Here is a 22,932-nt window from a genome sequence, read left to right on the forward strand (position 1 = left end):
TTACAATAGCCACGATATGAAAACAACATCAATGTCTACTGATTGGGTAAGTGGATAAAAAAGTTTATATAACATATAAAACGTAAAACTAGTCAGCCATGAAAATTAATGCAATCTTGCCCGTTGTGCAACATGGATGGATCTTGAAGGCATTATGCTAAGTGAAATAAGTCAGAGAAAGACAAGTATTGTGTGATTTCACTTATATGTGGAATCTAAAAAAACAAGACAAATCAAAGCAAAACCAAAAAAACCAAGCTCATAGATAGAGACAATAGATTGGTGGTTGCCAGAGTGGGGAAAAGGGCTGGGGAGGGGGCAAAATGAGTAAAGGGGGTCAGAAGGTACAAATTTTCAGTTACAAAGCAAGTAAGTCTTGGGGATATAATGTACAGTGTGGAGACTATAGTTAATGATACTATATTGCATATTTGAAAGTTGCTAAGAGAGTAAATCTTAAAAGTTCTCATCATACAAAAAAATTTTTGTAACTACATATGGTGACAGTAACTAGACTTATTGTGGTTGATCATTTCTCAGTGTATACAAATACTGAATCATTATGTTGTAGCCCTGAAACTATATATTATGTAACGTCATAATATAATGTTAGATGTCAATTATATCCCAATAAAAACAAATCCTGAAAACTGAGTAAGATCACCTATTGTTTATATAAGTGAGTCAAAGACAGCTCCTGTGCATTGGCTGCTAGGATTTCTTCACTGCAGACTGAGAACTGTTAGCTCAAAAGCCTGCCAGTGACAAATTCAAGTTTTACACATCCAGTTAATTTTATTTATTTATTGAGAGAGAGAGAACACGTGCACAAGTGGGACAGGGGCAGAGAGAGGGAGAGAGAGAATCGCAAGCAGGCTTTGCACTGTCAGCACAGAGCCCAACTCAAGGTCAATCCCATGAACAGTGAGATCATGAACCAAGCTAAAATCAAGAGTTGGATGCTTAACCAACTGAGCCACCCAGGTGCTCCAGACTCTGTTCCTCAGAGTTGTCAGACCCAGAGACTCCACCTAGATGGGGGAGGGCCCTCTTCAATTCCTCTTCAATTCCCCTCTCCCTAAGGGTTCCCCTGCTCCTCCCCTTCTTTGAAGCAACCCCCTTGGTGTAGCTTCTAAACAGATTCCCGCTGTGAACAGCATCCCCTTCCTTGTAAACCTGTCAGAGCAGTCCCATCACTCCATGAAGCATGTGGGTGCTACTGCCAACTCATGGTCATATCTTTTTCTTTGATCAGATCCCAAATCCCTCGAACAGCCTACACCTAGCAGTGTGTAGACAAAAAAAAAAAAAAAAAAAAAAAAAAAAAAGGTAAAGAGTGCAACTGCTAAGGCCTGGGGCAGGCCAATGCCGTTCTAAACATTCATCTCAGAGATGAAGAGGAATCACCAACAGAGATGGAGAACAGCCAGAAAGATAGGAGGGAAACCAGAAGAGTGGTGTCCTAGAAGCCAAGTGGAAAACTGTCATAAGGAAAGGCGTCAACCGTGTCAAGCTCTGCCCATTGGTCTAGAGGACCGTAAAGGAGCTCTGGATTTCACATCTTTTGTTGCTGCTGGCTCCAGACCAGCTCTCTGCTGCAGCTGCTCCAAAGTGCTGCTCTCCTGATCCCTTCACCCTACAATCCCCCTCACCACTTCACTTAGCTTCGTGGTCAGCATACCTCTTAGATGGCCAGAGAGCACATATTTAAGGCTTTGAGGGCCACACGTTCTCTGCCACAACTATTCAACTCTGCCAACGCACAAAAACAGCCACAGACAATACTGTAGTCCACTAAAACTTCATTTGTGGGCACTGCAATTTGCATGTCATGTAATTTCCATGTCATAAAATTATTCTTTTTTTGCTTATCCCTCCACCTATTTAAAAATGTAAAAAACATTTTTTTAGCTTGGAGGCCATACAAAAAACTGGTTGTGAGCCAGATTGGGCCTGTGGGTTGTAGTCTTCTGACCACTGATTGATTTGATTGATTTAAATGTTTATTTGAGAGAGAGAGAGAGAGAGAGAGAGAGAGAGAGAGAACATGCATGAGTGGGGAGTGGGGGAGGGGTGGGGAGGGGGAGAGAGGGGAGAAAGAGAAAACCCAAGCACGCTCCATGCCGTCAGCAGAGTCTGATGCAAGGCTCAGTCTCATGAACTGTGAGATCAAGACCTGAGCCGAAATCAAGAGCTGAATGCTTAACCAACTGAGCCACCCAGACGCCCCTGACCATTGACTTAAATTGATCATATTCTTTCTTATTTTTGCCTCCTCTTTCCTGGAGTCTGTCACCGTATGGCTTTAACTACTTTGTGTCACTCACAGGTGATGGGAAAGAACTGTGAAAACCTGCTTTACTAACTTACTTGTTTGGAGAAGAGCACTCCCAGAAGGCAAAGGATCTCATTTCCTCCACTGTCTGCATCAATTTCTCTACTTTTTAAATTTTTTGATTTAGAATGGTAACACTAAGCCGACCAAACATGCAACAGATTGAACCCACCAGCATTTAAAACCAAAATTTCCTTACTTCCTTGTTACCCGTCAGTGTGAAAATGAAATGTAAAAATCTTTCCAGTCTTGTCCTAATCATATCTTAAATAGATGCCAAAAGCCCAGGTTATTAATGAAACTGTAAAAGAGGCAAAAAAAAAAAAAAAAAAAAGGAGGGGAGATGGGAGTGGGGGAGGAGGGTACATATTAATTTCCTACGCTTCAAAGATTCGATACGTCCTCATAAAGGGTTAAAAAGCAGAGGGTGTCTAATAAACGTTGAGGAGAATAAGGTAACAGCTTATCAGTTACTCTTTAAGTAGCTATTCAGGGACTCACATTTCTCGCCATCTGTCCTGTGCTACGTAAATCCAAGAACAACCTGTAATCTATTTTTGCAAAAAATTAACACTACTCTCCAGGCAGCATTATATTTCAAATAGAGATATCAGATACACCAGGATCCCTTCTAGCAGTGCACTTAAACACATTCCAAAATTAGGAACACACAAGAGCAACATTAATCTTTTTAAAAATGTTTTTAAATGTTTATTTTTGAGAGACAGAGTGCGAGCAGGAGAGGGGCAGAGAGAGATGGAGACACAGAATCCGAGGCAGGCTCCAGGCTCCGAGCTGTCAGCACAGAGCCTGATGTGGGGCTCGAACCCATGAATTGCAAGATCATGACCTGAGCTGGTAGTCTGACACTTAACCCACCGAGCCACCCAGGTACCTTAAATATTAACCTTAAATATCGAATTTCTAGAACAATTTTTTTTTAGCATTGCTCTTGCAATATTTATAATCAATGCTTTAAAACAAGATGAAAACACCCAATTCCACCTCCCCCCCCCCCCAATTTTGTACATATTAGTGAAGAATGTATTTTTGGCTTTTCCATATACAACTAATGAATGAATGATTGCCTATTAAGACTTGCTTCATATAAGACAGGACCAAGATGGCAGCATAGGAGGGTCCTGGACTTTGCTCCTCCCATGAATACACCAAATGTACAGCTACACATGAGTAATTCCCTTTGACAGAAATCCAGAAACTAGGGAGCACCTGGGTGGCTTAGTTGGTTAAGTCGCTGACTCTTGATTTCGGCTCAGGTCACGATCTCACAGTTCTCATGATCTCACAGTTTGTGAGATTGAGTCCCGCATCAGGTTCTGTGCTAACAAGCATGCAGAGCCTGCTTGGGATTCTCTCTCTCCTGTTCTGTCTGCCCCTCCCCCCTCAAAATAAACTTTCTCTCAAAATAAACTTAAAAAAATAAAATAAAATAAAAGAAACCCAGAAACTTGGTGACTGACTCCTACACATCAGGGGAATGAAAAAATACCCACATCAAAACAAGTAGGGAAGGCTGAGACATTCACCACCAACTCTACCCTGGGCACAGTAAGACAATTTGAAGAGAATCCCCAACCCTAACTCCCAGCTTCTCTTGAGTGATGGATTTGGACCACACATATAAGCACCCCAACTTTTGATTCCCACTCAAGGAATGGACCCCCCCAAACACTTATCTCTGAAAGCCAATAGCGCTTGGGTCCATGAGACCCATATGACTGGAGCAAAGAAGTTCACAAAGTCACAAGAGCATTTGCCCTGGGGCTCAGTGTAGAGCAAAAATGCTCATCTCACAGTCTTTCCCTGAAGGATATGACTGCATACTTTACAAGCTGCTGCCTGAGGGTCCAGTTTCTGATTTAGCACACATTTAGAAACCAGCTGCCATCCTCCCAAGAGGCCCTGGGAGCCAATGGGCACCTCCCTTATCTTCTCCCTCTGGTTCACTCCAATGATAAAATCAGATCACCAGCACCTACCTGGATGAAAGGAGCTTGTACATGTGTCTGGCACCCCGGCTTTTGTGGATGCCACCTAAGGGACCCTGGATCACTTCTAAAGCTGATGGGACTTACATTCATGACTCCTACAGCACAAAGGCAAAGAATCAGTTTTTAAACAGGTGCAGGAACACATCCCTGCAGCTATTCAACTGCGGTCAGCATAGAGGAAGCAGGCAAACATGCCAATCTCCCAATTTCTCTCTGGAAGGGCCTTAACCACACACATCGCCACCTGCTGCCTGAGGACCGGCTGATTAATAGCAGGTCTTGGCACACCCTCAATTACCAGGGACCACTAAGAACAAAGATAGTGGCTTAGGCAATCATGAAGAGACAACCAGCAGCTCAGACTAAGCTGGTTAGTGAGGTTTACCTCCTACACAAGACCAACCTGTCAAGACTGGGAGAGGCTGCTGTCATATCTAATATGCAAGCACCAACATATAGAGAGAAAAAAATAAAGAAACAGAGGAATAGGTTTCAAACAAAACAAGCTAAATCTCCAGAAACAGATTTTAATGAAACAGAGATAAGTGATTTATCTGACAGAATGTTCAAATTATGATCATAAAGATGCTCACCATGGTCAGAATAATTCATGAACGAAGTGAGAATTTCAACAAATAGAGAAAATATAAGTACCATAAAGCAATCATAGAGCTAAATAATAAGTGAACTAAAATATTCAATGTAAGGGTTCAAAAGCAGATAGGTCAAAGAGAAGAAAGGATCAATGAACTCAAAGACTGGGCAGTGGAATTCATTCAATCAGAGATGCAAAAAATTTTTTTAAATAATGAAAAATTTAGCTTAAGGGACTTGTGGACCAATATACACATTATAGGGGTCCCAGAAAGAAAGAGGCAGAAATTTATTCAAAGAAATAATGGGGGGGAGGGATCTGCTTCACACCTCTAAGCTAAAAAATCATCTCATTGGCACCACTGTACATGTCCAAGTACCCTAATCCAATGAAGAAATAAGATGGACATTACAAACTGATTTTTGTCTTTATTTTTTGACTGCCATTCATTAAAGTGTTATTGCACATAACTCTTGGTGGCTACATGTCCAGAAGTCATAGAATTATCCACTCATCTGCTCCAAAGGTGGATGTCTACTTTACAAACAAGAAAAAAAGCATCATGTAGTTTGGCGTGCTCTTGATGTGGGTGTACACACAGGAGTGTTTCTCAAGCAGTGGTCCCTGGGTCAGCAGTACCAGCCATCACCTGGAAACTTCTTAGAAATGCAAATTTTCTGCCCCACCCCAGACTTACTGAATCAGAAACTTTGAGGTGCTAAACAATCTGTGTTTAATAAGCCCTCCAGGGAATTCTGGTGCACACTAAGTTTTCAAGTTATTGAATTAAGCATCAGTTCTCAAAGATGAAGTGAATAATATGAAAGAGAAAAAAACAAAACAAAACAACACTCGGTTTAGGTTAACTTTTACTGTTGGTATATGAGTTTACAAGAAACTCCAGGGCAGCTACATGGGCACACAGGGCCTTGGTAGTGCAGACTTGCAGAATGAATGAAATGGGATGGGACTTGAAAACTCAATGAATAACAAGTATGAGAGGATTCTAATGACAATGACCCGTGGAGAGCAGCCGCTACAGAATCCAGTCTGTGCATGTATTCTCCTTGACAAAACCTGACTGGTTGTATGTGGGTGAGGACTGTTTGCAAGGACGTGTTCAGTGAGGTTATCAATTTGGGCACGTTTTCTTATACAGATCACATGTCACAATCAGCTGAAAGCCAGTGAATGTGGTGTCACTGACCGCATCATTAATGTAAATCAGACAAATTGTAGTAGGAAACACTTTTATTCTTTAAAAGGAATTGTTTTAAGAAAAAGGAATCAAAACTGTACTTGTTGGTAATCACATTGACTGTTATCAGGATAGTACATGCTATTAGGAAAATGTAATTTCTTTTTTTCTGAGATGCTCCTTGCTGGATGATCAGCATCTGTGCTATAATGATGTGAACAATACACACTATGAGCATGTTTAGTAAGCAAGACAAGAGCCGTGGCTTACTGTAAACACTTTCCTTGGCTACAGATGACGAAATAATTTGATTATATGTTTTCAGAGCTTAGAAAGGCTAACCACCTAATCATGCCAGAGCTCAACAAACCAGCATTAATAATCACCAAAAAAGGCACTTTAAAATACAACTGACAAGGAGTGACACTAATGCAATGAGAACTGGTCTAAGCTCTGCACTAAACTGTCATAGTTCACATAGATAGTGCATTCTCTCTGTCTCCGTGTATATGTGTATATATAAATATATATATGCGTATATACCAACAACCATATACATATGTATGTGTGTACATATATATACATATATTTATATATCTCTCCACAAGTGTCTCGGTAGGGGGGAAAAAACCCTTGTTGTTGCCTTTAATTGAATAGTACACAAAAATTCTAGTCACTTCATTTCGAACAAAGAAGGAGGGGATTGGCAAATGAACGCAAAAAAGTACCCTACTGCACCTCTGTGTTGACAAAAAAAAGCAGTAAAATAAATACTCAGAACTTTCCTAAGTTATCAACTATTAAAATTAAAAAACCTAGCATTTTAAAAAAGTTTATTCCACTGGAGGAAACAGGGAGGACATTTTTGGTACTGTAAATCTCAGACACTCATACATCCATATTGCTTAGATTAAAGAGAGCGGAATGAACACAAGAAATGTCTTCCACAAATTCCTTTTTAGTACCTAAGTTTTCTCTATGTTGTGTTATTCCACTTAGCTTAACACATAAAGTCTTGTATAAATATATTTCTAGGATGTCTAAATTCTCAGGATATTTGCACAGAGTACCAAATGTACTTAGAGGATTTTTGTGAAATAAACAGGATTGGCCATATATACCAGTCCACTGCATACACCCCAGGCTTAGGTATTTTGGCTCGACGTTTTGACAGACCAAATCTATCTGTGCCAGAAGTGGACAAAAGGCTTACTCGTCCTTCCCAGGAGCAGGTGTACAGACATGTTCTTATTTTTGAATGTAAGAAAACAATTAGTAATAGCATTTAAGGTTTAATTACTAACTGTATAGTGCCTGAGGACAAAAATCAGAGCAATTTTTGAAAGCTTAAGAGTCAGACTCTGGGCATTTCCGTTTTTTAGCTGCTGGCTCTTCAGTCTTGTGTAATTCTAAAGTGCTTGCGTTGGATTTGAGACTGGGGTCTGCTTTAAGGTTATCCATGGCAACAGTGAAGCCTGAGAGAAGGTACCCCCCACCTCCGCTCATCAGTAGTTTGGGATGACTTCGATCTGGCAAAACCTAATCAAGACAGAAAAACATTCATGTTTTCCTAAGCAGATAAAGCACATACTAACAATACACATGCTGGAAATCAGAGTTTAAACGACACAGATTCTCTTGAAGATTTAATCGGATCAATTCCTAAAGAGCTCCTCCTTCACATAATAGTGCAGATAAGAGTATAGAAACTGGTTTAAGTGGTTTTCTTTTGAGAAATAAAGCTGGAGCTGCTGCTCTCAAACCTGACGCAAGTTTCTAGTGGCAAACAAATGGTTGGTGTAGTACTTCTGGGCCTGTGCATAACTTTCTTTCTATTGGCTCCAGGAAGCTTCATGGCCAACAGTGGAGTTTCAGTCCATGGAGAAGTAGCTACTGGACACATATCCAGAGCCTCCCTGCCCGAATACCTTGTTAACTCGGACAAGATCTCTTCTCTGCCGTTACCATAGCTCACTAAGATGACTGTCATGAAGGGCAGGGTCCGCTCAGGGCTTTAAGTATCCTGGATTAAGTAGGACGATGTCCAAGCAGCAGGGCAGTGCCCGTGGCAGCCATGGCGGTGCTCCCTCAGACCTTCCAGAGGGAACCGGCTGTGAGGAGTTCAGGCAGCAGAAAGCCTCTAGGTGCTGCTCCTTTGGGATCCTCTGCAGCATTCACAGCCAGGGAGGCCATGGGCCACTCCAAGTCGATTACTGACATGGGTACCAGGACCACAACATTTCTGCTCAACATAGGGCTCCTTTAATGGGCACTCTTTGCTCTGGGGTTCCCCATTGTATTGGCTGAGACCTTCTGAGGGTAGCACTGCAGGATCTTCCTGCCCATCTTCCTTTCTCCCCCTTCTCTCACAGCCATCAGACCTCCACCATGGTCTGAGGGCTTTCCCATCTAATCTTGCTTCCTCTCTCATCTTTCTAAGACATTTTCCCCAATAAATCCCTTCCACTGCTAATTCCATCTTAGCAAATGCCTTCCAGAGGACCTGAGCTGACATGGAGCCCAGAAGTAAATCCTGAAAATCTGATGCAAAGATATCCCGGGAGAGAGAAGAGAGTCACTTTCTTATTGGCCTAGGGAATTTGCTATTATCATTTATTCCCTCCACAATGATCTCGAGGCCTTGAAGAAACACGAATCATAATTGTTTACATTTTAAATGTTTCTGGACTGGAGTTACAGAGTAATAGACCCTGACATGAACGGACAAAAAAGGGTCAGGAAAAGCCAAGGCACTTTCTCTGAGTTACACGCAGGAGATTCTTTCATCTCTGTAGACAGAAATAGGCAAATTTCTATTTAACAACTTCTGGCACTACTGCAAAGAGCCAGCAACTCAAGAGAGTAGCTCCCAGGAACTGGCTCTAAGAACACATACCTGGTAATTCCTGAGCCAGGTTTCAGACAGTCTGAGGTTGATGACCCCTCCTCTTTCCCGCAGTTTTGTATAGCATTCCAACAGCGGCTAAAAGCATAAAAAGAGTTGAGGATGACTTTGAGGGCTGTGATTTGAGTATTAACATGCAGACACAAGAACTCTCATCCATTCCATTTCAGTATTACCTCTTTATACTGACAGTAGACCACGAATGGCCTTGAAGGGGCCACGAAGTCCAGCAAAGTCAGCAGGAGTGGAGTGGGATGGAAACGACTAGCTACAATTAAACTGTAAGGAAAACATTAGACAAATTATTTCTCTGCTCGCAAGGCGGAGCGCAGATTTTAAAATGTATTTAAAATGATCATTTATTTGCCATGACTTGCACAAGGAAGAGCTTGATATACAACATTCTACAAATTCAAACAAACAAACAAACAAACAAAATCATAAGCTATTACTTTCTAAGAAACACAAAATGAATTAAAAGCTCTTTTGGGAGTGACTCAGTGGCTCAGTCAATTAAGCGTCCAACTTCAGTTCAGGTCACAATGTCATGGTTCGTGAGTTCAAGCCCCACATCAGGCTCTCTGCTGTCAGTGCAGAGTCCACTTTGGATCTTCTGTCCCCCCCCCCCCCCGCCCCGGCCCTCCCCTGCTCGTTCTCCCCCTCTCACAACAATAAACATTAAAAAAAAAAAAAAGCTCTTTTGGTGCTTGGCAACTTTTAAGTCGCACTTAACAACACTCCTGATTTAAAAACAAAAAAATCTGGAAACAAATCCAACATGGTACTTACTGGCTTTATGGATATCTGAATCTATGACTGTCAGGTTTCCCCTAGCCCTTACGGGTAGCCAGTATCACACCAGTTTGAATGCCCCACCACCTGCATGCAGCAGGACCACACAGACCCATCTGACACACGGTGATCAGAGAAATTCTAAACTTATTCTAAAACTCTGAAACCAGAACACTTTCCCACCTCCACTAGATGCAGCCTCCTTTCTTTAAAAACCCAAGACAGAATCATCATCTCAGCTCCCACTATAATCAAAGCAGACAAGCAGACAGACAATTCTAATCTGTTTGAAGCAGAACCCATGAGCACCCAGATATCTGCATTCCTTCATCAACGCACCCATCTGCATTTCTTTCACTCAGCAGAGCAGCAGCCTCTAAATGTCTTTTCCTTTGCTCTTCTTGTCTCCTCTGCTTTTCCTGAATCTTCAAGAAGAAAAAGAAGAAACTAATGTACTGAGGCCATTCAGTCAGGTTTAGGAAACGCTGGTCTGTCAGAACATTTCAACAATATTTAGCAACTTAGACTAAAGCAAAAGAAGGTCATTCATAAGAAAGTTGCAAACACATAAATCCGTATGTTATAAAACCATCGTTAAGCTACCTGGTATACAATGCTTCTGTATCCTAAAGCTCCATCCCAAAGATCACATCACATACGTGTGTACACCCACACACACGCTTTCTCCATCTGTTTTGATATTCACTATCTTGGGCACTGATGCTCCAAAGCCAAGCCAAATCTCAGTGCTTAAATTAAGTTAACTGAAACTGAGGGAGTTACACAGTAATAGATCCTGACATGAAAGGAAAAAAAAGGATCAGGAAAAGCCATAATGAGGGGAATGTTATGAAGGTAGTGGGGACTCTTAATACTCTTACATAATCTTTTTTGCTTCCTCTCTCTTTAGGCTCCTTATATTCTGGATCTTGAGAGACAATTTCCATTGTTTCTTGTTCCTGTGGGTGATGGCTCTCTTGGGCTTCTGCCACACTGTCTTCCTTCTCTTGCTCTGAAGTCTGTTTTTCCTCCAGGGTGCCATTACTTTCTTCAACTGAAGCACTGTCTTTAGGCTCTGAAGATAACATCTCTGCAGAAAACGTGCCATTTAGGAGACTGTCCACTTTGTTGAGTGGGAATTCATAAAGACCACTGAGGAAAGATTTGGGAAATCCAAAACATGCTGTTGCTGCCCGAACAGGTCCACCTCCAGGGTACAGCTGAATAATGGAACCAAAGCCTGGATTAAAAAAAAAAAAAGCAAACATCTGCTTGACGGAGGTGATTCTAGACTATGCAAAACCTCAGGGTCCGCCACAGTAAGAAGATAGAAGGTCTCTACTCTGCTCAGAGGCTGCAAGATGATGCAGCTCCTCTGGGGTCTGTTCAGTCTATGAATATGCCCAGTGAAGGAAATATAATTCCAAAACACGGGAACATGAAATTTTTTTTTGTTGTTTTGTTTAATGTTTCTTTGTCTTGAGAGACAGAGTGCGCACATGAGCAGTGAGGGGCAGAGAGAGAGAGAGAAGGGAGAGCATCCTGAGCCACCCAGGTGCCCCAACATGAACAAGAAGTCTTAAAGCTTACCCCACTTGACACTACGGTAAAACCCTGTGATCGTGCAAATTTGGATGTCATGTGATCGGTGACTGGTTCTCAGCTTTCCCCTACTCCAATCCTCAATCAGGACAGTTAAAAGTTCTTATCTTCTACAGGGTTAGAGAGAGGACAGGCAAACCAGGCCGTGTTGTGTTCCTCCAGGACAAAATATACCCCCAGTATTCTTCTCATACTATTCCCTCAATTCACACCAATAAAATGAGCGCCAGCTATCCAAGAATTCACTGAAATCACTGTCCTGGAGGTCCAAGCCAGAAAAAAGCTTCAGAAACATCCCCATCGATGTTGAAGCTGGAAAGGGCAAATACCATCCAGGGGCACCAACACAGCACTGGCTGGGAGATGTGGACGCTGCAGGAAGGTCCCAGGGATGGGAGCTGTGCAGGCCCACCCAAGCCATTTCATTAATCTTGTAGTAACTCAGCCTCACTTTCTGTGCGTTGTGTTTTTAGGCCCCTCTACTTATGTCATGGTGGCGCTTTAATGAACCTGAGAACGTTAAATCTTACCTCCCATTCGTTCCATCATTGCCCCCAGTACCAAGCCTGCACACGTTTCCATTACAATCATTTTATTGCCAGCACGGATATTTCCCAATGTCAACATCTGGGCTAGGGTATCGTATCTCATGTGGCTAAAGAAAAAAAGGAATGATTCATTTATTTTTAGCTAAGCAGAGACAGCTATCTTAATCATCACTTCTCAATTTTATTTGTTTGTTTCACAAAAATGATGTTGGTAAGATTATAGATTGCTTTGGAGACAACAGTAAAAAGAACTTACAATTCATGAGGTAGGAGGACACTTTATGCAGGTGTGCAAGTTTTTCATTTTACTTAAAATCATGACTTTTCTTAAAGACATATTTTCCCCCAATTATACTTTTGAAAGGAAACAAAGCGTACTTAATTTTTCCAGGTTCTCTTGCATAATACATAATTGAAAGAATGCGGGTGGATGGCTTCACAACAGTAATGATGGCTTCATACCTGAGGGAAGAAAAAAGAGGACATCAGTCTTGAAAAATTGGCTTAAAAATATTTTATTGTTAATAATTTTATAAGTCTATAAAGATTTAATACTTTCATCTTTTTCAAACAAAGGCCACTTACTTCTTTTTCTTCTTTTTTATATATTTATCTTGAGCAAATTCTGTCTTGTCTCGGAATGTTGTACTATTTTCAATTAATTGCTGAACTATTTCCTATAAGAAAAGGAGCAAGCAGATTTCCTGAAATTTTATTTCTACTGAAACGATAACGTCAAAGGTTTCTTACCCTAGAACATATACAAAGACCTGATTTTCCAGGCCCCTTTCCACACAAGTCCAAATGAATACACTGCATTTTTCACTCTATCTAGAACTTGTATTAAAATACAAGTACTTTGTAACGCCACTTAAAACAGGATAAAAAAAAAAAGAGAGAGAGAGAGAGACATACATAATAAAGGGAGAAGAGATGTAAAAGAAAGACACTGGCTGAAAATGAACCAAGTTAAGCTCTGATATGCACTAAGTTATTAAATTCTCTTTTGCTAATAATATCAGTAAGGTCACTCACATTCCTGCATAAAAGAAATGATATCTTTGATATACTGAATTGCATGTACATTTCAAACTCTTTTTAAGAGAAAGTATTTTTACATTTCACCTTGGGTAAATCCTGCTTTAAAAACCAAATAATTTCCTCAAAACCATACAAAAACAAAACACAACATCCTTTGAATATTACCTCTCCTTTAATGCCCTTGTCCTTTAAAGCTTTTATGTCATCTTGAGTAAGTTTCTGAGATTTCCCATCATCAATTATATTTCGATTATCAGTGCCCGCTTCTTTGGTCTCTAAGGAAGGAAATTGCTTTATGACATTTATGATCTGCAGTTAGTTAAAATCTTTCTTCTTCTAAGTTCATGTCCACATCCAGCCCATCAGTCATTCAAATTTGGCCTTCTAATTCCATTGCCTCTATTCCTCCCTCCACTCTTTTCTTGCCATGACTGCTCCAGTCTCTAACTCCTATTCCTGCTCCCTCCTACTCTTGCTCCCTTACAATCCACCCAGATACCAGAGTTCTCTTTACAAAATGCAAACTGGCTCATCTAATCCTCCCGTGCACAAAACAGTGGCTTCCTACAACCAGAATACATTCCAAAGACGGCCTGCAAGGCTGTATACGCTCTGGCCCCTACACTTTAGCCACTCTGCCCTTCTTTCTCTTCCTCAAACACACCAAACATAGGCTCACTGCAGCGCTCTGGCACTTGCTGCTGCCTCCACTTGGAGTGCTTTTATGACAATCTCTGGGTAGATTTCTGCCTAGGTCCTTCCCATCACTCAGCAGTGAACTCATTATCTCAGCCAAGTCTCAGCCAATCAGCTTCCAGCACACCTCCCTGTTTTATGGTCTGCACAGCACATACCACCACCTACAAGTATGTGTTTAGCTTGTCTACTTATTTTTGGTGTTCCCCACTGCTAAGTACATTTCATGAGATGGTTTATCTCATAAACTGTTACAATCACACTGCCTAATCATACCTGGAACATATTTGGTGCTCAATAAAAATATGGATGTTAACTGAAAAGCATTTAATTGGTTTGAACAAAAATTTTAAAATAGTATTTTAATTATTTGATTTTAAAAATTATTTTAATTAATAAAATATCTTAAGTACATTTATTTTAACAAATGTTGGAGTACTTAATTTTAATTAACAATAACTGCTAAAATTATGGGCCTTTGCTACAGGCCAGGCACTGTTAGGAACTTCCCATATATTATATGACTGAACACCAGCAACATCCTGGGCATTAAATGTACATATGGCTCCATTTTACAGATGAAGCTCTAAGACCTAGAGAAACCAAGTAACTTGCCTAAGGTGACAAGGCGAGTGATAAAACAAACTTAAACCTAGTCAGTTAATTTTGAAGCCAGACTCTCAACCTCTACCCTACATGCTAACTGCCTCCAGCAATTATTTAACTTCTGGGCACTGAAAGGGTCTACCTGCTCTTAGCAAGGGTTCCTGGGATTAAAAATTTGGCCTAAGGTCGGAGAGCCAGTTAATGATGGACTAGAGCCAGAATCCAGGTATCTCAAAAGTCAAAAGCAGACCTCGCTTCATTCCATCAAGCTACAGTTCTTAGATTATGAGTTTAAGTTTCTTTGAGGATAGCTTGGGTTAGCATTTTAGAATTGTGGTTGACAGGTTTCTGACTAGTCAGCTCAAGAGCACCTATTTCATATACCCAAAGGAGTGCACCTGAAGTAGGCTCTTCCTTCTTCTTCTTAGGCTGAAGACTTCCTCCATTGGTCACTTCAAATGTGGTTCCATAACTATGGCCAATGATGTTATCCAGATAGAACCACTGCTTTTCAAAAGTTACTTTTCTGGGGAAGAAAATGCAATTAGCTGTATCTTATTTGCATTCAGTGTAGAAAATATATGCTCAATCAAATTTATTTCAAAACTGGTCTCCCACAGAGACTGATCTCTGAACATTATCTCTGAACATGAACTGACAAATGAACTAGAGAGAACTGGGTTGGACAGAGACAAAATTAATAAGAAGCCACAAAAACAGTGAATTTGGAATGAGAAACAAGGACAGAAGACATTCCTCTTCTGAGGCACTGGTCTGACTCCAACTTGCACTGACAGGATGTCCTAACTCACAGGTTTGCAGATTTCCTAAATAAAGGGTCACCAAGATTGCCTGGCCACTGAACACACACTGTGACACTATGACACCCCTCAAACAATCATTGAGAAGACAGGGATTTAACAAATTCCCTGGTCTAACTGGCTATTTCCTTTAAAAATTATCTAGTAAAAGCAGGGGTGCCTAGTTGGCTCAGTCGGTAGAGCATGTGACTCTTGATCTTGGAGTCATGAGTTCAAGCCCCACATTAGGTGTGGAGCCTACTTAAAACAAACAAACAAACAAACAAACACATAAACAAACAAATAAATAAAAAATATCTAGTAAAAGCAAATTATGTTTACAAATAAACATTACTGACAATCTATACATTTGGAAATATGCCTAATGCTGACAATGTTCTACTGAGGATCTGGCAACTTTAGCTTTCCTCATTATCTAAATTTTTATCTTATTACCATTTAAAAGGAAAATCCCACAAAAACAAACAACCTTTTCTTTTTCTTCAAAACACCTACTGAGTGTTGACAAGTGGCTGGGCAGTACATGCCAGTGAGTTTCATGCTTTTTCATTTAATTCTCACAGCAATCCTGGGACATAGCTCCTTCCTGATGAGCAATCTAAGGCTTAGGAAAAGTATCTTGTCCAAGACTCATAGTTACATAGTGGGAGGCTGGGATTAAAATCCAGGTTTGACTAACTCCAAAGCCTGGTACCTTCCACTATACCACACAGTCTGCCCCAGAAAAGACCAATGGATCTCAGGAAGCCCTGCCTAGTTTTAGGACATGGCCAGTGTCCACAGAACTCCGAATCCTGGAAGACATGTACTGATTAATTCTGTTTGTGCCCCACCCTACACCTTCTCTTCCTTTTTCTGTGCCCCAGGAGTCTATGACAGAATGCATAGACCACATCACCCAAGCTCCCTTGCCAAAAGTTTCTCACCACTGCTAGACCCTGGGTGCATCACCATTCTCTGTTGGTTCTCTAAACCTCGCCACACCACTGTACATGTGTATGTCACATCTTCATTAAATCTCCTCCCTTGAACCACCTGAGTGAATTCCTGCGAGATCCTAAGTAATCCAGATAGGATCAATTCTTATTCTTTGCTGTGTGCCCAGTTTCTAAAACGTAAGAGAACATAACAGACTCTAAAAATATTTGCTGACATAAATCCCATCAGAAATTGAAACTCCGTTCAGTCCAGATGTGCAACCCACACTCTCATCCCTTGAGCACCCCAGTGCTAGTGAAATACTGAGTCTGAGATGGTTTGGGTTTACCCTTCTGGCTGGGGGTCTGATATGCAAAGAAAGGTGTGCCACTCAAACTGAGTGGCGTGACAAGACGTCACTGCCCTAGTCAGGAAAGTGGGGCCCAGTCAGAGCAATGCAATGCCATGTCTTCACCGAGAAAGAGTGGGATGTGCAGTCTCTTCAGTAAGCCAGGATTGCTTCTGCCCAACCAGATGTGTGCAGACCCGAAGAACAGTAAAGGGAGAGTATGACCTGGGATTTCGATGAGTTCAAAGCATCATTTACTAAATCAAATGGAAACTAATGCAATGGCTTCTGCCAAGAAAAGTGATGAAAAGTGCTTCCAAACAAGTATGTCTAGAGTACGAACAGAGTACTTTTTAGAAATAAAGATGCTACTGTCCGCATTGTTGGTAATGAAAAAGCTCTTGTCTAAAAGAGCACATTATTAACAACCACACTCAAACGTCCACTTTTAAAATTAAGCAACTTGAGAAAAGGGCAAATGAGAAAGAAAAGAAAGAAAAAACAAAATTTCACCTGCATGGTCATTATACAGCTGTGTAAACTTGGTATCATTCATCAAGCATAACCTAAGGATTTTGCTGCACTGTTACACTTCAATTAAAAAGTTTAAATAATTAATATTGGCTCTTTCCAAAATTATACACTTGAAGGCCAGCACACATTTCTAATCAGAAATTCTAGAGAAAATGATGCAGATATATTTCTGGACTAAAAGAATCCCCCACCCCCTACCCCCACTGCATTTATTTTTCTTTACCACGCTGGTTCTTGTGCAATAAAACTTGGCTGTCACCAGCATGGTGCTTTGCGGGCTGTTACTTGATTATTTTCTAATGACACCTGTTTCACTTTAAATACCAGTCAACAGTTTGGTTCACACAGGAATAAAATAATTTATCTGAAGGGAGCACTTAGAAACTCCAAATCTCAGAGCACCTAGACTGTGCTCTGCAGAAAGCTGTTCTCCTGACACTGAACTCAACTTGTTTCGTTGTCTAAAGTACTATAATAACCAAACTTAAAGGAAAACTTGGTTGTACTTTTCAGATAATTAACAGAAACATCTCAATACATTTTCAGCATTAATAAGCTATTGGGATTTAACAACCTCACCACTCCTGCCAAAAAGTTACCCAAAATTCCCACTTTTCTAATATTAAAACAGAGTTACAACTCATCAGCATGTTCACAAATCAAGCCTGATTTCAAGTTTTGAGATCTTGAGCAAACTGCTTTTAGGTAATTTAACTTTCCTAGATCTCTTCGCATCCCTGTGTGTTAAGTGAGGGAATCCTAGAGTAATCCTACATTCTACGGGAAATTGTTTTCCATCGTTACTATGTGTAAACAGTTATTCCAGTTTGGATACAGAAAAGAGACCAAAGGTCAGATTAGGTGGGAGACGTTTCATTTTTGTGGGACTGATCCTGGCTGAGGGAGTAGGGAGAAAGGATGGTTGGTCTATGGGAAAAAGGCAGGGGAGGGGAGGACCCCGAGAGTCAAGGATAGGAGAGAATGGTTGGTGAGTTCTGTGAGATAACAGGAGAGAACATCTCAAGAGCCTAGGAGAACAACTCCAGGACACAGGGAAGGGTGAGAACAAGGAAGGGGGAGAGCACTTGAGCACCCAAGGGCCAAGTATGAGAAAGGGAACCCGGTGGAAAGACCGAGAGGGATGTTGAAGGCAGAAGACCAGGTTTGAAACCCTGGAAGAGGCAGTCTGCAGGAAGGCAAAAGGGACACGGGAATGGGATGTTGGGGGAAAAGGTTTCTGTAAGAAGATCAAGAGGAGAAAACGAGGAAGGAGGTTGGGGATCCACAGATCCAAGAACTGGACCCTGGTGGGAAGACCTGGAGAAAGGGGGTATCTAGAAAATGAAGCGGGACCCTTAAGGCCAGCGACCTGACTTACTTTCTCCGCTGGACTTGCACTGCTTTGAACACATCTTCCCGTTTCAGCACCACGAAGTCGCCGTCACGGATGCGGTGGTCCTCGGGATGCGGTGGCTGTGGGCCCGGCGCCTCCCCTGGGCCCTCCATGGCGCTCAGCCCGTCTCCCCGCTCCGCAGCGTCTCTCGGGCTCCCCGCGCCCCGCCCTTCGTCCTCTGCTGTGGCGGAGGCCAGCCTCACAATCACAAACCAAGTGGACGCAGAACCCTAGGACCGGCACCTCCCCCACGTGCTGCGCGCCGCTTCCGCTTTCCTGTGGGGACCTCTGGACAGCTTCCGGGAGCCTCACGGCTTCCGTCTGGCCGAACTCCTTGATTGGCTGCACTCCATCCCTCCCTCCGGTCTCGCAGCACCTTGGACGGAAGTTGCGTCAAAGACGCGCCAAAAAAGAACGTGGAAGGAGACTGGAGTTTAGCTTCAGTAGCTAAAGATCCAGTGAGCCCGTGAGGCGTTGGGGAAACTGAGGTCCCACGCGGGGACGTCTGGAGGGCTGCGACTGAAGAGAATCGCAGGTCTTGGGTAGGGGTCGCCTGAGGAGCTCGGGCCTCAGTCTTTTCTCGGCCCTGCCTAGATTCCCCCCGGGAGGAAGGGAAAGCGGGGCGGGGCACATCTGCTGCTGTCCAGGAACCTGCCCTGCTGAGAACTGGGAGACCTTTGGGACGTCTATCTTTGCAAGTAAGAACAGCCTGAGGAGAACTAAATGAAGTGTTTAACGAAAGACAACAGGCCTACAGGTGGCTCCTTTACCCAATTCTACAGTCCTACATGTTGCGTCTGTGTTGGAATTTTTACAAGTTATTGCCACTATATTATCTCATTTGGGAAAGATAGGGCATGTAGCGTTCTCGAAGGAGCGCTTCAGCTTGGATTTTAAAAACGGAGTTTGGAGTTCAGTACTGCCACCAAACAACTTAGATCTTGATCTGTTTCTCAGGGTTTCAGTTTCCTGACTTGCGATATGGTCTAGACGATGATCAAAGTTCTGGCTTGTCCTAACGTTAGGAACTTGTTTGGGTATTAACGTATTTATTAATTAAATCCCTTTAAACAGATTCGGATATGGTTTTTTTGTGTGTGTGATGAATTGCACTACAGTGTACGGAGATACTCTTTGTTTCTTTTTATCCTTAGGATACGAGCTATTTTTAAAGGTTCACTTTCTTTTTTACAACAGTTTTAGGTTAACAGAAAAATGGCACAGAAAGTGCAGAGTTCCCTTATATTTTCTCTTACCTCCCCACAGCCCAGGTTCCACTTGTTAACACCCTGCAGTATTAGTGTGTTACATTGGTTGTAATTAATTGACCGATATTGATATTGTTACTAGCTAACGTGCAGAGTTTGTTAGAGTTCACTATTTCTCTTGTACAATTCCATGGGCTTTGACAAATTCATAATGTCATATATCCACCACTACAATATCATACAGAATCGTTTCACTGTCCTAAAAATGCCCTGTGCTCCACTTATATGAATTATTTTAAAACCTATTTTATTTTTTTTACTCCTACTTCCATCACAGAATTGATTTTTTGAATTTTATTTAAATCCAAGTTAGTTAACATATAGTGTCGTAATGCTTTCAAAAGTAGAGTTTAGTGATTCATCACTTACATATAACACCCTGTACTCATCCCAAGAAATGCCCTCCTTAATGCTCATCACCTATTTAGCCCCCCCCCCCATCTCCCCTCCTGCAACCCAAAGGTTGTTCTCTGCATTTGAGTCTCTTATGGTTTGCCTCCCTGGTTTGTTTTTAAATGTATTTATTTTGTGTGTGCACCTCACAAGTGGAGGAGGGGCAGAGAGAAAGGGTGACAGAGGATCAGAAGGAGTGCTGTACTGACAGCAGAGAGCACGATGCAGGGCTTGAACTTGGAAACTGCCATATCATGACCTGAGCTGAAGTTGGAGCCTTAACCAACTGAGCCACGCAGGCGCTCCTTTTGTTTGTTAACTTTTAAAAAAAATATTTTTAATGTTTGTTCATTTTTAAGAGACAGAGGGTGAGTGGGGGAGGAGCAGAGAGAGGGAGACACACAATCTGAAGTAAGCTCCAAGTTCTGAGCTGTCAGTACAGAGCCCGCCATGGGGCTCAAACCCACAAACTGTGAGATCATGACCGGAGCCGAAGTTGGACGCTCAACCGACTTAGCCACCCAGGCAACCCCAGGCACCACAGCCAGTTTTGTTTCTTAAATTCCACATGAGTGAAGCCCTATGATATTTATCTTTCTCTAACTGACTTATTTCGTTTAGCATAATACACTCTAGTTCCACCCATGTTGTTGCAAATGGCAAGATTTCATTCTTTTTGACCCCGAGTAGTATTCCATTGTATTTATATACCACAGCTTCTTTATCCATTCATCCATCAGTGGACATTTGGGCTCTTTCCATACTTCGGCTATTGTTGATAGTGCTGCTATAAACATTGGGGTGCATGTGCCCCTTTGAAACAGCATACCTGTATCCCTTGGGTAAATACCTAGTGGTGCAATTGCTGGGTCGTGGGGTAGTTCTATTTTTAATTTTTTGAGGAACTTCCATACTGTTTTCCAGAGTCGCTGCACCAACTTGCATTCCCACTAGCAACACAAAAGTGTTCCCTTTCCTCCACATCCTTGCCAACATCTGTTGTTGCCTGAGTTGTTAATTTTAGCCATTCTGACAGATGTGAGGTGGTATCATTGTGGTTTTGATTTGTATTTCCCTAATGATGAGTGATGTAGAGCATCTTTTCCTGTGCTCTTAGCCATCTTGATGTCTTTGGAAAAGTGTCTATTCGTGTCTTTTGGCCATTTCTTCACTGGATTGTTTGTATTTTGGGTGCTAAGTTTGATAGGTTCTTTACAGATTTTGTATACTAACCTTTTTATCTGATATGTCATTTCAAATATCTTCTCCTATTCCATTGGTTGCTTTTTAGTTTTGTTGTTGATCGTTTCCTTTGCTTTGCAGAAAGAAGCTTTTTATCTTGATGAGGTCCCAATAGTTCATTTTTGCCTTTGTTTCCCTTGCCTCCGGAGGCACATCTAGTAAGAAGTTGGTGCAGCCAAGGTCAAAGAGGTTGTTGCCTGTTTTCTCCTCTAGGGTTTTGATGGTTTCCTGTCTTACGTTTACGTCTTTCTCCATTTTGAATTTATTTGTGTGTGTGGTGTTAGAAAGTCGTTGTATCATTCTTCTTCACGTTTTCGTCCAGTTCTCCCAGCACCATTTGCTGAAGAGACTGTCTTTTTTCCACTGGATACTCTTTCCTGCTTTATCAGAGATTAGTTGGCCATACATTTGTGGGTCCGTTTCTGGGTTCTCTATTCTGTTCCATTGATCTATGTGTCTGTTTTTGTGCCAGCACCATACTGTCTTGATCATTACAGTTTTGTAATACAGTTTGAAGTCTGGAATTATGATGCCCCCAGCTTTGGTGTTCTTTTTCAGTGTATTACATTGGCTATTCAGGGCCTTTTCTGAATTTTAGAATTGTTTGTTCTAGTTCTGTAAAGAATGCTGGTGTTATTTTGATAGGGATTGCGTTGAATGTGTAGATTGCTTTGGGTAGTATTGACATTTTAACAGTATTCCTCCAGTCCATGAACATGGAATGTTTTTTCATTTCTTTGTGTCTTCAGTTTCTTTCATAGGCTTTCTATAGTTTTCTGCATACAGATCTTTTACACCTTTGGTTAGGTTTATTCCTAGGTATTTATGGTTTTCGGTGCAGTTGTAAGTGGGATCGATTCCTTGGTTTTTCTTTCTGCTGCTTCATTATTGGTGTATAGAAATGCAACTGATTTCTGTACGTTGATTTTATATCCTGCAATGTTGCTGAATTCGTGTATCAGTTCTGGCAGTTTTGGGGTGGAGTCTTTTGGGCTTTCCATGTAGAGTATCATGTTGTCTGCAAAGAATGAAAATTTGACTTCTTCCTTTCCAATTTGGTTGACTTTTATTTCTTTGTGTTGTCTGATTGCTGAGACTTGTTCCAACACTATGTTGAACAACAGTGGTGAGAGTGGACATCCTTTCACATTCCTCACCTTAGGGGGAAAGCTCTCAGTCTTTCCCCATTGAGGATGATATTCTCTGTGGGTCTTTTGTATATGGTCTTTATGATCTTAAGTTATGTTCCTTCTATCCCTACTTTCTTGAGGCTTTTTATCAAGAAAGGATGCTGTATTTTGTCAAATGCTTTTTCTGCATCTATTGAGAGGATCATGTGTTTCTTATCTGTTCTTTTATTAATGCAATGTGTCACATTGATTGATTTGTGGATATTGAACCAGCCCTGCATCCCAAGAGTAAACCCCACTTGATCGTGATGAATAATTCTTTTAATGTGTTGTGGGATTTGGTTTGCTAGTATCTTGTTGAGAATTTTTGCATCCTTGTTCAGCAGGGAGATTTGTATGTAATTCTCTTTTTTAGTGGAGTCTTTGTCTGGTTTTGGAATCAAGGTAATGGTGGCCTCATAGAATGAGTTTGAAAGTTTTCCTTCCATTTCTATTTTTTGGAACAGCTTCAAAAGAATAGGTATTAACTCTTCTTTAAACATTTGTTAGAATTC

General features: G+C 41.4%; 2 protein-coding genes across 9 annotated transcripts in view; one reads left to right on the forward strand and one right to left on the reverse strand.

Moving 5' to 3' along the window:
* Window positions 1–5,796: 5,796 nt before the first annotated feature.
* TRMT6 (tRNA methyltransferase 6 non-catalytic subunit) lies at window positions 5,797–18,634 on the reverse strand. Of its 4 annotated transcripts, none has more exons than XM_040447649.1 (11): window positions 18,331–18,632; window positions 14,729–14,856; window positions 13,194–13,303; window positions 12,573–12,664; window positions 12,366–12,449; window positions 11,970–12,094; window positions 10,719–11,077; window positions 10,177–10,262; window positions 9,222–9,324; window positions 9,037–9,123; window positions 5,797–7,679 (listed from the first exon to the last, which is right to left on the reverse strand). In XM_040447649.1, the coding sequence occupies exons 1-11, from the start codon at window positions 18,456–18,458 to the stop codon at window positions 7,488–7,490; spliced, it is 1,494 nt and encodes a 497-aa protein (XP_040303583.1). In that variant the 5' UTR covers window positions 18,459–18,632; the 3' UTR covers window positions 5,797–7,487. The 4 variants fall into 4 exon arrangements, with proteins under 4 accessions (XP_040303583.1, XP_040303585.1, XP_040303586.1 ...); XM_040447650.1 differs by having other exon boundaries at window positions 7,568–7,679; window positions 9,037–9,151; window positions 18,331–18,633; XM_040447651.1 differs by lacking the exon at window positions 14,729–14,856 and having other exon boundaries at window positions 18,331–18,634.
* Window positions 18,635–18,734: 100 nt separating this feature from the next.
* The window catches only part of MCM8 (minichromosome maintenance 8 homologous recombination repair factor), a 57,609-nt gene continuing 53,411 nt past the window's right edge, over window positions 18,735–22,932 (forward strand). For 3 of the 5 annotated variants that reach the window (XM_040447639.1, XM_040447640.1, XM_040447641.1), the window contains exon 1: window positions 18,735–19,102. In XM_040447639.1, the coding sequence (XP_040303573.1) occupies window positions 19,069–19,102 (34 nt within the window). In that variant the 5' untranslated portion in view covers window positions 18,735–19,068. The remainder of the gene's footprint in view (window positions 19,103–22,932) is intronic. The other 2 variants (XM_040447638.1, XM_040447642.1) reach the window with 2 other exon arrangements.

This window comes from Herpailurus yagouaroundi, unplaced genomic scaffold, assembly GCF_014898765.1.
Source record: "Herpailurus yagouaroundi ecotype Mexico unplaced genomic scaffold, PumYag 196, whole genome shotgun sequence".
NCBI lineage: Eukaryota > Metazoa > Chordata > Mammalia > Carnivora > Felidae > Herpailurus > Herpailurus yagouaroundi.

What these genes read in the sequence shown, in the direction of transcription:
- TRMT6 (XM_040447649.1), bottom strand. Translation starts at nt 18,458, where the DNA reads ATGGAGGGCCCAGGGGAGGCGCCGGGCCCACAGCCACCGCATCCCGAG. An exon ending in GAAGGAAGAGCCTACTTCAG is followed by an intron (nt 13,304 to 14,728) that starts GTGCACTCCTTT and finishes TTCCTTCCTTAG; the next exon opens with AGACCAAAGAAGCGGGCACT. An exon ending in ACAAGGGCATTAAAGGAGAG is followed by an intron (nt 12,665 to 13,193) that starts GTAATATTCAAA and finishes CTTTTCTTATAG; the next exon opens with GAAATAGTTCAGCAATTAAT.